Source organism: Acipenser ruthenus, chromosome 4 (assembly GCF_902713425.1).
Source record: "Acipenser ruthenus chromosome 4, fAciRut3.2 maternal haplotype, whole genome shotgun sequence".
Taxonomy (NCBI): domain Eukaryota; kingdom Metazoa; phylum Chordata; class Actinopteri; order Acipenseriformes; family Acipenseridae; genus Acipenser; species Acipenser ruthenus.
The window spans coordinates 19,867,303-19,884,676 of record NC_081192.1 but is presented as its reverse complement, the minus strand read 5'-3'; the positions used below and the strand labels follow the sequence as shown (position 1 = coordinate 19,884,676).

General features: G+C 38.5%; 1 protein-coding gene across 3 annotated transcripts in view; it reads left to right on the top strand.

The window, feature by feature from the left end:
• Positions 1-1,950, top strand: part of LOC117399809 (cytochrome P450 7A1-like) — a 44,736-nt gene extending 42,786 nt beyond the window's left edge. For all 3 annotated transcript variants that reach the window (XM_034920570.2, XM_059022169.1, XM_033999189.3), the window contains 2 exons: positions 183-361; positions 846-1,950. In XM_034920570.2, the coding sequence (XP_034776461.1) occupies positions 183-361; positions 846-1,145 (479 nt within the window). In that variant the 3' untranslated portion in view covers positions 1,146-1,950. The remainder of the gene's footprint in view (positions 1-182; positions 362-845) is intronic.
• The last annotated feature ends 15,424 nt before the right edge of the window (positions 1,951-17,374 follow it).

Genomic DNA, 17,374 nt, shown 5'->3' with positions numbered 1-17,374 from the left:
CTACTATTTCATAATTTAGTTTTAGTTTCTTCAACAGCCATTAAACTAAAAGCCTAGACCTTCAAATGCTCTGAAATTTTATAATGAAAACATGCTATGAAACAGAAAATGAATGAGATATTTAGTTTGAAAGCAGCTTTTAACGTACTATACTGCACTTTTCTTTCATTTCATTTTTATAGACAGCATCATTAAGGAAGCTATGAGACTGTCAAGTGCATCTCTCAATGTCAGAGTTGCCAAGGAAAACTTTGCATTGCAGTTGGACAACAGCCAATCATACAACATTCGTAAAGATGATGTAATAGCCCTGTACCCTCAGCTGCTCCATTTTGATCCTGAAATTTATGAAGATCCTCTGGTAAGTCAAGTATATACTAGTCTTTAACACACATTCACGTTAACACATGTTTTACATGCAGAAGAACACAAGAAGAAAAATGCTTTTTTAATGACAGTAAAACTTGTCTTTACAGTCTCCTGAGCCTCTCTTACCAGGCAGTAAAACCCAGTAAATAAGAGAAGTGCAGCTTCTTATCTAAAGCAACAACACATGTTCATTGTGGTTAAGTCTGGTTTCTCTGTAGTCTGTAATTTTACTTTCATATTTGGAAGCTAAATTCAAAGTTCAAAGCTGAGGTGTTGTGTCACTCATTTAGAGAATTTGTTTTTCTCTCACAACTATTAAACACTCAATTGTGCTAAATTCAGAAATGAAGGAATACTAAGAGAAACACAATAAATTCAATGACAAACATTTCAACTGGTCTTTTTCAATGTCATAGACTCTGCCAGTTTTAATGTTCTGAAACTAGTGTCCTAACACCATGTTTGTCTAACCACAGACCTTCAAGTATGATCGTTACCTGGATGAAAATGGCCAAGAGAAGACCACATTTTACAGAAAAGGTCGCAAATTAAGATATTACTACATGCCTTTTGGCTCCGGAGTGACAAAATGTCCTGGACGATTCTTTGCTCTGCATGAAATTAAGCAGTTTTTGTCTCTTCTGCTTTCCTATTTTGACATGGAACTTTCAGATAAAAATGCTAAAATCCCACCCCTGGACCAGTCTCGAGCTGGGCTAGGCATTTTGCAGCCCACCTATGATGTTGACTTTAGGTACAAGCTGAAGTGTCTATGAAAGACTTGTTGTACTAAAATGTTGGATTGTACATTTTGCATAATATTTCAAATAAGGTTTAAACTCTTGCCTTTTTGTACAGAGATGATACAGATATAGATATATATTTTTTCTAAACTGTTTGTATGTATGAATGTATATATAATGTACAGAATATATTAAACTCTTATACATAACGATCTACAAAAAGGAGATATTTTCAGTAATATTGACAGTATGATATATTTGTATGATTTTATCTTCTACAGTGTTCACATCATGCCTTATATTGTATTTGATATTAGAAATAGCTCAGTGCCTGCATAAATGCTGATGCTAAAACAGCTACACCTGCATGGCATGATACGCCTCCTTATTTTCAATATATCAAAACTATTTTTTTCCCTTTGCTGCTGACTCAGTTTGACTATTTTTAAACTAATCTTTTAAATTAAAGATTGCTATAAATGCTTTTATTTAATAGATAATCTTATTTTGTATTTTGTAGATACTATGAATTGTTTAGTTAAATTAACAAATATATTATTGTCACGTGTAGTTCAACGGATGTACTTATATATGTCATAAGAATGTGTGCAGCATTTTTGCTTTGGAAGGTTTTCAGGTAGACTGTATGCAAACTGAATTTGTGTGTAAGAGAATATGTCAGATATGCCACTGAAATATTTAAATTCAATATAAGAATCCTATTGCGACAATTTGGTGTCAGAGTAAATCGGCATGTATGTGAGTCTTTTCTATTTCATGCACATACAAATGTAAAGCGATAGGAAAAAGGGGAAGACAATAAAGACACTGACAAATACTTTTTGTATCAATACTTCTTGGCTTCGTTTTTCATAGTTTACAGTGTTTAAAGTCATTGATGAACAGTTGACACTGTATCTATTATACAGGTCATTGTTGGGGTGTAATAAGTAAATACATATTACAACTTTAAGTTAAATAGCCATCACATTTTACAATGTACACAGTTAAGTACACATTATTATTTATTTTAAAACAATAATCTTTATTTTAACATACAATAAAAGATTGATAAGTGTTGGCCCTTAGTTGTTATGAATGGAGAAAACAATGAGTCAGTATTTGAAATGCAGACTGAGTCACCTATGAACCAGTATCTCCCCTTTCATCTCCACATGCTGTTGCTAGGCATTATAAAAAAATGAGCAATAATTACTTAAAATAAAAATGTAATTGTTGAGTTTCAGTTTTAGGACATGAATGAGCAACATATTCAAAAGAGATGTAATGGGTGAATGGATGTTTTCTAGGTTCTATTCTGATCTGTTAGTTGCACAGATTATTAAGTAGACCCCTCACTATATGAAACTAAGTAATACCAGCCTCTCTGCTCTTTTTGTTCTGAATAGAAGTATTTTACTCCAGATAGATACAATATATACATATACACACAATGTCTACCCCATGAAGTGTACTTGTTGTTTAAAGTTACATTGCCATTTCCTGGTGTTTTTGTTTACTGAAATATGGTAAAATGTTCAAATTATTCTAAATTGGATTCCATTGGTAATTTTCTAACACAGAGCCACCTCAGTAGTATAGCACCAGGATCAAGGTTCACACACACACACACACACACACACACACACACACAAAATTCAAGGGCAATATTGGTTGCACAGAAGCAGTTTACCTAACCCTATCACCCATTTCTAAGAAATCCCACATGCAATATTCTGAGTTTTTATTGTGCAGGTGTAGAAACTTGTAAGTTATCAAAATCTTTGAAATGGATATGCTAATAGTCTATACACATGGCAAGTTATTGTTTTATTAGGTAATGCAAGGAATAGCTATGTTGCACAACAACACTGTGATAGAATTATGAATGAGCTACAGCAGCTGTTGTTTATTTAATTATACTGATATTGTATTTTTCAAACTATTTGCCATTTTCTGACTTGCAAATAGATTTTCCAGTTAATTTACTCTCAGCCTATTTTAATGGTAAGTATTATATATCAGCCTCCTATGATTACTTTAAAGTTTGTTCAAAATGTAAAAACTGAGGAGAAGAGTAATACAAATACTTTGACTGTTTGTTTTTTTTCCAAAAAGCCCTGGCAAAAAACAGATTTGGTGTATTTACATACATTGCTGTTGCAGTTGGTTTTAGATACAGTATATGATTTAACCTACCTTTCTGAATGTCAGGAATATTACCTGTTTTCTTGACATTACATACAGTCGCATACAAATATATTGGCATCCTACACTTAATTTAATGCAAGAAAATGTGTTAAATACAAGCATGCAGTGAACATTAGCCCCTAATTAATGCAGATAGGGTCTTTGTCAACCGGGGTGCTATTAAATGTACCCTGTGTACATGTCAATATATCAAAGTGTACACTGGTTTAGACTAAGCTATCATTCGGTACCGCGGCATGTCACAAATGTACCCTGGTTTCAAGTCTCATTTCGTGTTGCACATTGTTTACGATGTCACTTTGTTACTACATTTGTCAGACCCAATATGCCAGACTACAGCTCCAATGGAACTGTGGGATGTGTAGTTTTTATACAGTGGCTTAATAATGCTTGTTGTTAAAATTAGATACAACAACTCCCAGTTTCACTAGAGATGCATGCTTTAGGGGGAGTGGAGCAAGGGACCAGGCAAGCAACTGTGCCTGGCACTGCTGCGACCTGGGAGCTAGGTCCAGTGGAGGGAGGTCTGGGCATTCCGGCCAGGTGTCCACGATGTCGGGACGGGGACCCTCCCTCGGCAGCGCCGGACTGACTTGCAGGGTTGGTTGAGGCACCTCCTCCCCTTGAACTGCAGCCGGTGGCTCCGGGGACAGCAATGGCTCCTCCTCCTCCTGCGACAGTGGGGCTTCTCCCTCTGGGGCTGCAGACAGCAGTGCCTCTCTAGCCTGCTTCCCAGTTTCCCTCTCTCCTGTCTCCATCTCCTGCTCTGCTCCTTCTGAGCAGCTGTGTTCCTGTTGATCTGCTCGATCAACGCTTTTAGCTCTGTGTCCATTTTAAGTGGGTCATAGGGGCGCCCACACACGCAGCCACCATATGTAATACAACTGCACCCACTCTGGTTCATTGCCCCTTTAAAAACACCCGACCCTCTCCCTGCTATCTTACTATATATATATATATATATATATATATATATACACACTCAGGGACTAGATCTCGATCTCGATCCCTGTTCCCATTTCTTTTTTCTCCTTTCTCTCTCCCTCTCCCTCTCCCTCTCCCTCTCCGTCCCCGTCCCCGTCCCCGTCTCCGTCTCCGTCTCTCTCAGTAACTCCTATCTCTCTTCCCCTACTGAATGGAGCTGGTCATGTTTTTATGAGGCCGAGTTTCAATTGATTCTCATTATTCAATTGAAAATCAACAGCATATGCACGAGAAATAATTAACCAAATCAAAACAATAAATCAAATAACAATAATACATCGGTTTACGGCGTCTGCAAGCCCTGCACCGTCACATTACCCTACCTTCTTTTGTGTCTAATGTGAGGCATAGGAAGCCAAGGACGTCAAAAAAAGTCAATTTCTCTCTTCTGCTTGCTTCAGACCCACTTTTCTTTTCAAGCATTGCTTTTTTCTCCCTTGCATATCTATCCCGTAGGCTTCTCCAACTCGTCATGCATTCTGTGATAAAAATATGGTTAAGAGAGATTACTTTTCTAAGTTTAGACTTCTATAAAACAGTGTAATCAGTGGGTGGCAATGTAAAACGTGTATACAATACAGCTCTGTCATTTTTATTTGCTAACTTACTGCTTCCTACAGTTTTGCTTTAACTTTGCATTTGGAATTTCACTCGATCATTAAATCCATTGAAAACCAAAAATGGCTGATGACACATTCAAATTCCTACCACGTTAGTTACATATTAGTTAATTTCTGATTTGTCATTTATTTTTCATGGTCTGTTGTGTCCTTGCTTGACTCGGTTACCAATTAATGGAAAGAAAGATACAGTTTTATATCAGTGCTCACCATCTGATTGCAGAGCTTAAGTGATAGCCTGCCAGGAATTTTCTTTTTTGAACTGGTCTTTATAGTCTGACCATCCTATGTCATAAAGCCAAGGGTAGCCATGTACTTGCTCAATTAAGATTTCATCAAAAATTTGTTGCTGCATCTCTACAATTAAAAGAGTATTACTGGTACGCTATTTGAATCAAACAAGCTGAAAATATTTTAAGGAACGGTGTGAATGATTGGTTAAATGCGAGTGATGTCACCAACTTGCTGCTCAGAAGTTGAGATCTGGCAACTGGTCTATTGCGTCTATGATTTGAATGCTAGATGCTGCGTTCGTAGCGATCGTGTTAATCATTTGACCAGTGTGAACCAGCCTTTAAGCTTCTAAGATACACAGACAGACAAGCAATTATACAGGGCGCGAGAGTGGCCCATCCTGTTCAACACGGCAGAGGAACCTTGCTAATCAGAAAGAAGATGATCTATATGGGTCTGAAACCATTTCTCATTTACCCTGCTTTGCTCAAACTAACTTTTGACTGCAGTCATTTTGTCTTCAGTTCCTTGCAAGAAGCAGAGGAGTTTCTTCAGTCAAAGTTTCCCATCTCTATACAGGAGCAGCCTCTAACGAAAATGAAGAAAACTAACTTCACACGTCTGGGACAACAGTTGGAGGATCCAGCAGAGATGGATACAGGATCTGTGGATAAGTGACTCTCATTCGGTCCAGTCCTTTATGAACATTTGCTAGCTTGAGTTGATCATTATTGTTTTTACTTTGATGACACGCAGGTCCATGCTTGCATTAATACTTTCTCTGTAACTGTCACTAATAGAGGTATATTAATAACAGAGGCAGCATTTTTTTCTTTTTTATGATAAGGATTAGTTTATCTCAACATACAGTGCCTTGCGAAAGTATTCGGCCCCCTTGAACTTTGCGACCTTTTGCCACATTTCAGGCTTCAAACATAAAGATATGAAACTGTAATTTTTTGTGAAGAATCAACAACAAGTGGGACACAATCATGAAGTGGAACGAAATTTATTGGATATTTCAAACTTTTTTAACAAATAAAAAACTGAAAAACTGGGCGTGCAAAATTATTCAGCCCCCTTAAGTTAATACTTTGTAGCGCCACCTTTTGCTGCGATTACAGCTGTAAGTCGCTTGGGGTATGTCTCTATCAGTTTTGCACATCGAGAGACTGAAATTTTTGCCCATTCCTCCATGCAAAACAGCTCGAGCTCAGTGAGGTTGGATGGAGAGCATTTGTGAACAGCAGTTTTCAGTTCTTTCCACAGATTCTCGATTGGATTCAGGTCTGGACTTTGACTTGGCCATTCTAACACCTGGATATGTTTATTTGTGAACCATTCCATTGTAGATTTTGCTTTATGTTTTGGATCATTGTCTTGTTGGAAGACAAATCTCCGTCCCAGTCTCAGGTCTTTTGCAGACTCCATCAGGTTTTCTTCCAGAATGGTCCTGTATTTGGCTCCATCCATCTTCCCATCAATTTTAACCATCTTCCCTGTCCCTGCTGAAGAAAAGCAGGCCCAAACCATGATGCTGCCACCACCATGTTTGACAGTGGGGATGGTGTGTTCAGGGTGATGAGCTGTGTTGCTTTTACGCCAAACATAACGTTTTGCATTGTTGCCAAAAAGTTCGATTTTGGTTTCATCTGACCAGAGCACCTTCTTCCACATGTTTGGTGTGTCTCCCAGGTGGCTTGTGGCAAACTGTAAACGACACTTTTTATGGATATCTTTAAGAAATGGCTTTCTTCTTGCCACTCTTCCATAAAGGCCAGATTTGTGCAGTATACGACTGATTGTTGTCCTATGGACAGAGTCTCCCACCTCAGCTGTAGATCTCTGCAGTTCATCCAGAGTGATCATGGGCCTCTTGGCTGCATCTCTGATCAGTCTTCTCCTTGTATGAGCTGAAAGTTTAGAGGGACGGCCAGGTCTTGGTAGATTTGCAGTGGTCTGATACTCCTTCCATTTCAATATTATCGCTTGCACAGTGCTCCTTGGGATGTTTAAAGCTTGGGAAATCTTTTTGTATCCAAATCCAGCTTTAAACTTCTCCACAACAGTATCTCGGACCTGCCTGGTGTGTTCCTTGTTCTTCATGATGCTCTCTGCGCTTTAAACGGACCTCTGAGACTATCACAGTGCAGGTGCATTTATACGGAGACTTGATTACACACAGGTGGATTCTATTTATCATCATTAGTCATTTAGGTCAACATTGGATCATTCAGAGATCCTCACTGAACTTCTGGAGAGAGTTTGCTGCACTGAAAGTAAAGGGGCTGAATAATTTTGCACGCCCAATTTTTCAGTTTTTTATTTGTTAAAAAAGTTTGAAATATCCAATAAATTTCGTTCCACTTCATGATTGTGTCCCACTTGTTGTTGATTCTTCACAAAAAATTACAGTTTCATATCTTTATGTTTGAAGCCTGAAATGTGGCAAAAGGTCGCAAAGTTCAAGGGGGCCGAATACTTTCGCAAGGCACTGTATATTAACCTAAGTGCATGTTTTTTAGGATTATAATATGGTAGCTATCAAGAAGTTACACATTGTGGTTGGCTACAATAAGTTTGCCACGGTACACCGAGCTGGGACATTGCGCTGCAGCAAGAAGAATCATGTCTCTTAAGTTGTTTTTGTTCTTGCAAACCAGAGGGGAGCACATATTAGAATCTTCCCCTGTGTATATAAATGGGTCTTTTAAATACTCTATCCTGATTGGTCAAAACAGGTCACATTGGGGTGTGAATATTACAGCATATTCCCATGGGTTGAAACTTTTTTCAAAAAGGGGCGAGTCACTTGTAGTTATCCATACTCTACTAGAATTTTTTTTAAAAAAGGTAGCCATATTTAAATTCATATTAATAATATAAATTAATAATATAAAATAAAGACCCAATCTAGTAGTTTAACATTCTTTATATAAAATAAATAATATGCATATTAAAAGTTTGTAAACATGTAATAGTACCTATTTAAAAATATATTATTGATTGAAACCAGTACACAGTAACTAAGCTGCATTGTAAAGTCAATTGCCATAAAGACGTTTTGGCAACACAGCAGATGATGGTCAAGACAAATGATTGGGTTCGGGTAAAACACGGAACAGCGGAACAGTTGCTTTATAAATCTGTTCTATTAAGATCAAGTCCCCACAATAATTCCACCCGATTTTGATAGGACTGGGTGCCCCTCTTGTTCTGTGATAGTTCATGAGGAGTAATTCCTAAACATAGGAAATCTCAGTTAAAGCACAACCCCTGCCCAATGTGTTAGGGGTTGCAAGGCAGGTTGGAGGGGGCAGTAAAATACTCTACATCCCTGGTGGGGTCAGCAGTGTGGAGTAGTGGTTAGGGCTCTTCTCATGGGTTCACATTCCAGGTGGGATACTGCTGCTGTACCCCTTAGCAAGGTACCCTTTTACACTAGATTACTCCAGTAAAAGAAAAGTATAATGTTAACCAGAATGTGTATGTAAAACAGTTAATTGTAAGTTGCTAAGGAAAAATGGCCCAAATAAATACATATCTGACAATGAGTAGAATTATTTTCAGTGTCTTTAGTACTGTACTGTGGTTTATAATAACAAACCCCAACAGAATTGTAGTGTTGTACATAGAATAACCACTAGAGAGCAATGCTCAAATTTACAGTAAGCCATAACATTAATAAAATGGTATAAGAATGTTCTACTTACTGTGAAAGTGGGATTTGTTTACTTTTATCCTGCATGGATATACAGTATTTGTTTATGTTGTGTGTTTTACATGCAACAACATCCTAGGAAGTTGATTTATTCATAGAGTTTATTATACAGTATGCACTATGCTGACCAATGTGGACAAAACAAAAGTTACACATTTACCTCTCATTAATCCAAAACATGGTGAAGTTTATCTTCATTCATATGCAAGATCACAAACAGAAAAGGAATGACTGGTGTGCCGGCCAGATTACTTGGTTAAACAAAGGAACATGCAACTTGCCTCGATAGGCACCAAAGATGTACTTTCTGGTGAAAGGTGAAAACAAAAAGTTTAACAAACATGCTTATGAGCTGTATGACAAGTGTGTCCCTTATGATGTCATACAATACACTGGTGATGAAAGTGCATACATACCAAATCCACATGGAAATCAGAAGACCAACACTGAAAGAAAATATATCAGAACATGTCCTGGAGTGTTGAAAAAACTGCAGACCTGAAAATAAAACCACCTGTTGCCATTTATCAAGATTTGATAAAGGAACCGATTACCAGTGTGGTTCACATGCCAGTCACAATGCCGCGTGACATGGAACACGTTCACTACCAAACAAAAGCTTTACGAGCCAAAACACGATTAAGTCATGATGAGCATTATGCAATTCATGAGATGACAGTGTACACAGGTGACTTCATATGGGACTATGTGCTGGTGCCTGATTTGGTGGTAACAACAGGTTTATCAGAAATGATAACAGAGTTACAGTTAATCCTTGATGCATCATCTGAAGTTCCCTTAATGCTTTCATATAACACTACATTCAAACTGGGAGACTCTTATATCTCTGCTCTTCTCTTTCGCCTTCAAAGAGGCTCCTGTTTTACCTGTAGGTTTCATGATGCATCAGCGAAAGACCGAATTCACACATAAGCAGTTCTTCAGAAGAATCTGCATGTTAATACCAGAATTAAAAAGTCTACAGATTGTAATATGCACTGACCGTGAGGCACGTATAGAGAATACTATTCAGGCTACTATTCCAGAACTAGTAGTTGTGAACTGCTGGAATCATATTCTAAATGATGTGAAGTACTAGGTCTTAAAGCATGCTGGTCAACACAGTGACGTTACTGTATATCAAAATCACATTCTCAGGCTATTGGATAGCAAGTCACAGGACGAGTACAACATTAAGTTAAAGGATTTCTCTAAGAAATGGAGCCAGGCATTTTTGAAGTACTACCAAGAGTTTCTTGAGGACTGTCACAAGGCTGGCTGAGTGGTGACATCAGAACCAGGAAATGAACAACACAGACAGGACGGTGAAACGGTAAATGAATGCGCTGATGCACTGTTTAATATTCAGCAGCCAGAAAATAAACAGTTTGAACAAAACACAGGATACGGCACTTTAGCTAAAATAAACAGACAAACAAACAAAACGAATAGACACTAACAAACAGGGACGAACACTAAACAAACACGTACCGTGCTGATCCTCTAGCACCACATAGCAATTGCTTGCTATTCATTATTATTTTTCTCTCCTCACTCTCTCCCGTTCCTTTGCCCTGTTGTGCCGGGATTCAATTACTAATCAATTATTCACTTGAATCCCAGCACGTGAACTAATTCTGTGCAACTCTGTGAAGTGCAATCCCTGTGCCTAAATACAATTATACATTTTAAATACTCGTGCTCATTACCCACATTATATCCCTTGTACCAACTAAAATACACCAACATTAACACACGCAACATACAACATAAAACACAAAAATACACACAGGGGCGGGGCACATTGCCACATATACCCCCTTTGTGCGCAGCACACATGGCCTCAACAGCCACCTTCCCCCTTAAAAGCCCAAAAGTCCAGCACAAAGTCCTGGGCCAGAACCAGAGGCTTCAAGGGGCCCACAGGTCGTAAGGCTGTCAACAGCAATGCTGACAGCGGGGTGGCGTACTCCTGCCACTCTTCTGCTGCTGGTGTGTCTGACTACTGATTTGTTTCAAGCTCTAAAAGCTCAGGGAATAACCCAAAGCAATTATGTTACATTCATGGGAATCACTGGGTGCTGATTGTAGTTGTTTTAAAATGGAAACACATTCTGTATTTAGATTCCTTCTATGGTGTATGCACAAATTAATTAGGCTTGCTACAAATATTTATTAATGACATGCACCAGAAAGAGTATGGATTCCCAGTAAGCTGGAATGATTGGACCATTTATGCTCCAACTGACTTCCCTCATCAAGAAAATGGATATGACTGTGGAATCCATGCTTGCATGTATGTCCATATTATTTGTTCAGCCACATGTTTGAAATATTCAGATGAGGAAATGCCGAAAATACGAGCATGGATCAGCCACGAAATATCCAATTATGCTGGTGAAACAAACAGGGCTACATTTCCAATCACAAAAATATGTGAAGAAATTCCAAATAAACGTCTTCCAATGCCAAAGCTTAAGACAAGGCAAACACCTGCTGGCACCAGGAGCACCCTGCTTTACCTCTCAAATATTAGAAAGGATTTGTTGACAATTGGTTTGTATGTTTCATGGGCGATCAGTGCATAAGACCAGAAGAAAGGAAAATGGTGTTTTGTTCTGGAGATCTCTGCAAAGACTGGTACCACTTTCGGTGCCTCAATCTTAATGTGACCAAAAAATATCCAGATGCTTTCAGGTGCAATGCATGCAGAGATCAAATTAAACCTCCCAGAAGATGAAAACCTGAGCAGTAAATTTTGTGTTTTTTAGTTTTTTATTAAAATGTTTAGTCTAGTCAATTACATTTTTTTAATATATGTTTTGTAGCCAATTTATATACATTTTCTGGATATGCCCAATTATAATGTTACCTCACCAGGATGCTCCAGACTGTAGAATTTCTTCTTTTTAAGTTCCACTGTGCACTAAGCCCTGCATCAGCTACTCTTCCTGCTTGCTGTGTTTCTGCTTCCACCCTACTTCTCTAGTACCGGTACTAGCAATCATGGGTTTTAAATCCAATTTTTCAAGAACCCAACTGATGGTGGCAGAGTTACTACATACAAAGACTGCCCTATTTCCAGGATTTTTTCTTTTTAATTATAGTCTTTTGAGAATTTGAGAATTTCCATATACTCCCCAGGATAAAACTATTACAGGGCAATAGGGGGCACCTAGTCCTAACAAAATCAGGTGGAATTATATTGGGGACTTGATCATAAGTGGTGGGGCAAAAGCCTCGGAATACAGGCAGCAGCCATTGCCTATTGATAACATGAGCATATAGGGTGGGGGTGCTTTAACTGAAAATTCCTATGTTTAGGAATTACTCCCCACGATGTTGGGGGGAAACTGCTGAAACAGTTCGCTATAGTTACAATAGAACTGGTTCATAAAGCAACCGTTCCACCATTGCGCTGTTCCGAGTTTTACCCAGACCCCAAATAATTCACGTTTGAGAAAGACACTTGTTGCAAACTACAACAAAGGAAATGGCTACAGAACAGTATCAAAGAAATATGGGATACCAAAATCCACAGAGCTATAATCAATCAGTTCCACAAAACACTTAAAAGAAGTGATGTCTGTGATGTGATAGAGAGAATTCCATCTTGCATCACTAACCATGAGCACGGACTGTTCATATTGTTCATATTGTTGTCTTATGCAATGTAGAATGACACTGTTTAGTTTTAAAAGTTACCTAAAAGTAAATAATACAATCTATAACTTACCTGGGGGAGGGATGGTTCCGTGCTGATGCGGGGGTGACAGCCTGTAAACAAATAAAACAGCAAAGTTAGAAAAGCAACTGACGTGGTGTACAGGAGTTTATTTTTCAGAGTAGGCGCACATATTCTGTGATATGAAATTTATAATTAAAGTTCGGGAGGAGGGTCAGACACCAATCTCTGCGTCACCAAATTGAATCATTCAATTTACACATTAGCTAATTTAAATTGTTGGTACTATAAATACCCGCTTCACTTATCTCTCAGTTGTGTTTTGATTTCATCGTAACCCACCACCTCCCCATCTCCTCCTTTCTTAACAGTTTTTATGTTTTATCAAATGGGGGTCTCAGCCTCGTCCAGTTGCCAAATGAATGTGTATATACAGCATACTTTTCTGTTAAATCGCATACTCCCCATTCTCTACAATAAATATTTGTACTAAAACATTTTGTGATTGGTGTTTGTCCAGAACTACTGAAATAATATTTATGGATGCAATAGGAAAATGCGTACTGTAATGAGAGTTGTACTACAGTAAATTGATGAACTTCAGGCATGATATATGGAAATATGTATATGGTGATACTGGTTAAGTATTTATTTTGTGTTGGACTAGTCCAGGGGTGGGGTTAACAAGGTAAACCTCTATAAATAAGAGGATAGAGGGTAGCTGTGTACCTGCAAATTATAAATTTGACTTAAAGTGAAAGTATAGGATAGTTGAATAACCTGTGTAAACTGCCACCCTAGCTTCACCACTAGTCAGCGTAGTTTCCACAGAAATTATGATGCTGCTGACTCGTATAGTTTGGTGAGTGGTTGTTTATTTACAATATTTACTATACACATGCGTTCGCTCAATGCTCAGCCCTGTACTGGCTCCTAACTATCTCACCTTTTATTCCCTCTCTAGGCTAGGCAATCGAGGGGTTCTTCTTTGTTGGAGACCCTGGCAAGTGGTTCACAGTCTTCCCCCTCTGGACGACTGAGGTATGGCAGGTAAGCAGGTCGGTGCTCCCCCTCCAGGACAACGGTAGTACAGGTAGGTCAGGTAAGGGACACCTCCTCCAGGAAACAACCGTTGCACAGGTAAATGGGAATTGTCTCCCTCTCCAGAAAGACAACGGTAATACAGGTAGGTCAGGTAAGTGACCCCTCCTCCAGGAAACAACGGTTGTACAGGTAACTTGTAGTTAAACCTCCCACTCCAGGAAACAGTGGAGGCCCAAGTAAGTGGTAAACTATCTCCCTCTCCAGGAAGACAACGGTAGTACAGGTAGGTCAGGTAAGTGACCCCTCCTCCAGGAAACAACGGTTGCACAGGTAAGTGGTAGTTAAACCTCCCACTCCAGGAAACAGTGGAGGACCAGGTAAGTTGGGGTATTGTCTCCCTCTCCAGGAAGACAATGGTAGCCCAGGTAAGTTGTGGTTAAGCCTCCCACTCCAGGAAACAGTGGAGGCCCAGGTAAGTGGTAAACTGTCTCCCTCTCCAGGAAACAGGTACTGCAGCTGGTTTGGTCGACAAACTCCCGCTAGTGAACAGCTTAAGAAATCCCAGGTGGGGGATGGGCGAAATAGAATGCAACAAACGAATTCCAGCGCATTTTGAAAAGTAAGACAAATAAAGTATAACAGCTTAAATTATCACAGCTGTAACGCAAACGTTATATTAAAATTGTAACTTTTCAAATGGGTAGTCATGTTGATGTTTATAGTCTTGCTCTGCTTATAACATAGCAAGGCGGGCAGCAGTGTGGAGTAGTGGTTAGGGCTCTGGACTCTTGACAAGAAGGTCGTGGGTTCAATCCCAGGTGGGGGACACTGCTGCTTTACCCTTGAGCAAGGTACTTTACCTAGATTGCTCCAGTAAAAACCCAACTGTATAAATGGGTAGCTGTATGTAAAAAAATAATGTGGTATCTTGTAACAATTGTAAATCGCCCTGGATAAGGGCGTCTGCTAAGAAATAAATAATATATATATGGGTCATAATCAGAGAGCTGGCATGATTACACATACAGTTGCTGACAAAAGTATTGACATCTGTAACTAAATAGATCATTCAAGATGCTTTTTTTTATTATTGAATTGTTGTCAAATGTGGTTAACATTAAGGTCATGTATAAGCCTTTGTGTTACATGACTTTCTACAGTGATTTCATGCACTGCTATGCCAGATAGTTCTTTAAATCCTGACTGTTAATTGTGTTTTTTTTGTGAGCTGCTTGAACAATTCTACATGCTATAGTCGTAATTTTCCTTGGACGTCCATCCTTTCTACTACAAACTACTTTGCTTCAGTTTATGTGCGTGTTTTACAGCTAATGATTTTTATAATATTGCTAAATTGATAAGTAGTGGTTTCTAATTGATGAATAGTGTTTTAAATTGCTCAATTAAGACTATCCTTAACTTACACAGACTTTAATTGAAAACATGCCAATGGGTTTGTGATCTACAAATATTGTTATTTACTCCAATAGGGCAGTATGATTAATATAGGTTATACAGTAGCTTCATTGTATATTGTGAGAAATATTTAGGGAATTTAGTTAAAGGAATGGACAAGTCAAAAGATTTAATCTTTAGCAATGTTCATGCATGGTCTTGCACTAAATCTGCAAACAAATTTGTTTTAGTTTAACCATTTAAGTTGTCATAAAAAATGAAGTAATACACCCTCATGGTATGTGTTGCCACTTCCTACAGTGTTTGTCAGATCATTGGCATCATCCAGGAATGGAGCCTGTCATTTCTCAAAGCAGAGTTGCAGATTGGTTGTTGTTTCTGATACTTAGATATAGTAAGTTCCTTTGTTATCAGTAATACTGTGTATGTATTTGTTAAATATGTATAAAGCCAAATTATATCATATGCAATAAAATACTAATGTTTCTTCCATAACTTCGAACACTGAAAAGTACAAATTTGGAACGAGAAGCAATGTGATTGTTAACCACTACATATTGTTCCTGACTTTAGTGTGTATAATTCAGGCTCTTAACTAATGAAGCATACAGGATGTCAGATTTGTGTAAATGCTAGAGTAGAAGTCAATCTAGATCCGAGCTGTCCAGCCTTAGTGCTGGTGAACCCTTAACAGAGCACTGCATGGCGAGCAGAAATCTGAACTCAATCATTTTAGTGAGTTGTGTATCAGGTGTAGTAGTCAGAACCAGAAAGACATTCACAAAAAAGGCACAACATGTTGAAAAATGTAACAAACTTTATTTTCTGTATTCTTCACAATAAAACAAGTACATGATCAGATTGCATATTTCCATTGTAACGTGCTATCCAGGACTCAATTCGTAAGCATTAGTGAAAAAAAAAACTATACTGCAGGTCAGCTTTGGTAAAAAGCCCCCTCACCACGTCAAGGTCCTGACCTATGGAGTGGGGTGTTAGTAGTAGGTTTAACAGAACTTTAAAATGCCTTCTCACATAACCCACAAAAAAAGAAGGACTTTAAAGAGGCTGCCTGTCTAAAAATGACATCACCAATTTATAGTGATGTGCTATCAGTAAATGATATGGACCTCTTTCATACTCTTAACTTTTATAGTATGTAATTGTCTAATATCAGTTAATAGGAATGGAAATCAAATTTGAAATTGAAGCATGAATGTCTGAAACATGTACATGTAAAATGTGAAGTTGTTTATTACTTCAGAATTACATCTACTGTACTTTTATACCATGTTACACACACCTTATTTCGCACAATCTCACTTAAATACAGTGAATCAGCACCACCCCAGCTGGTTCAATATAACTACATTAAACAAGGTGAGTGTTAGAACTGACATCCAATTTACTTTTGATATCTCTGCCCCGGAAATAATCAAGTCAGGCAATAATTCAGTAGCTCAAAAACTACCATACCAATTAAAATGAAAGATTAGAAATAACCAAAGTGCTAAAGCATCTACAATATTTCTTCAAATCAACAGATCTCAATACAGAATCAGGGTCTGCTGAAAAAAAGTCTTGAAAATAAGTATTTTGTGCGCTCATCAAAAATAAACGATAATGAGCCCTATTACCAATGCTGCCCTACTGTACATATGTACATAGCTATGGTAATGCAGCTTGATAGGCATTATAGGCAAGGATAGTGCGAATGGTAGAAAAAGAACCAAGGATAACTGCCAAAGAGATACAAGCTGAACTCCAAGGTGAAGGTACATCAGTTTCTGATCGCACCATCCGTCGCTTTTTGAGCAAAAGTGGGCTCCATGGAAGAAGACCCAGGAGGACTCCACTTTTGAAAGAAAAACATAAAAAAGCCAGACTGGAATTTGCTAAAATGCATACTGACAAGCCACAATCCTTCTGGGAGAATGTCCTTTGGACAGATGAGTCAAAACTGGAGCTTTTTGGCAAGTCACATCAGCTCTATGTTCACAGACGAAAAAATGAAGCTTTCAAAGAAAAGAACACCATACCTACAATGAAACATGGAGGAGGCTCGGTTATGTTTTGGGGCTGCTTTTCTGCGCCTGGCACAGGGTGCCTTGAATCTGTGCAGGGCACAATGAAATCTCAAGACTATCAAGGCATTCTGGAGCGAAACGTACTGCCCAGTGTCAGAAAGCTCTGTCTCAGTCGCAGGTCATGGGTCCTCCAACAGGATAATGACCCAAAACACACAGCTAAAAGCACCCAAGAATGGATAAGAACAAAACATTGGACTATTCTGAAGTGGCCTTCTATGAGTCCTGATCTGAATCCTATCGAACATCTATGGAAAGAG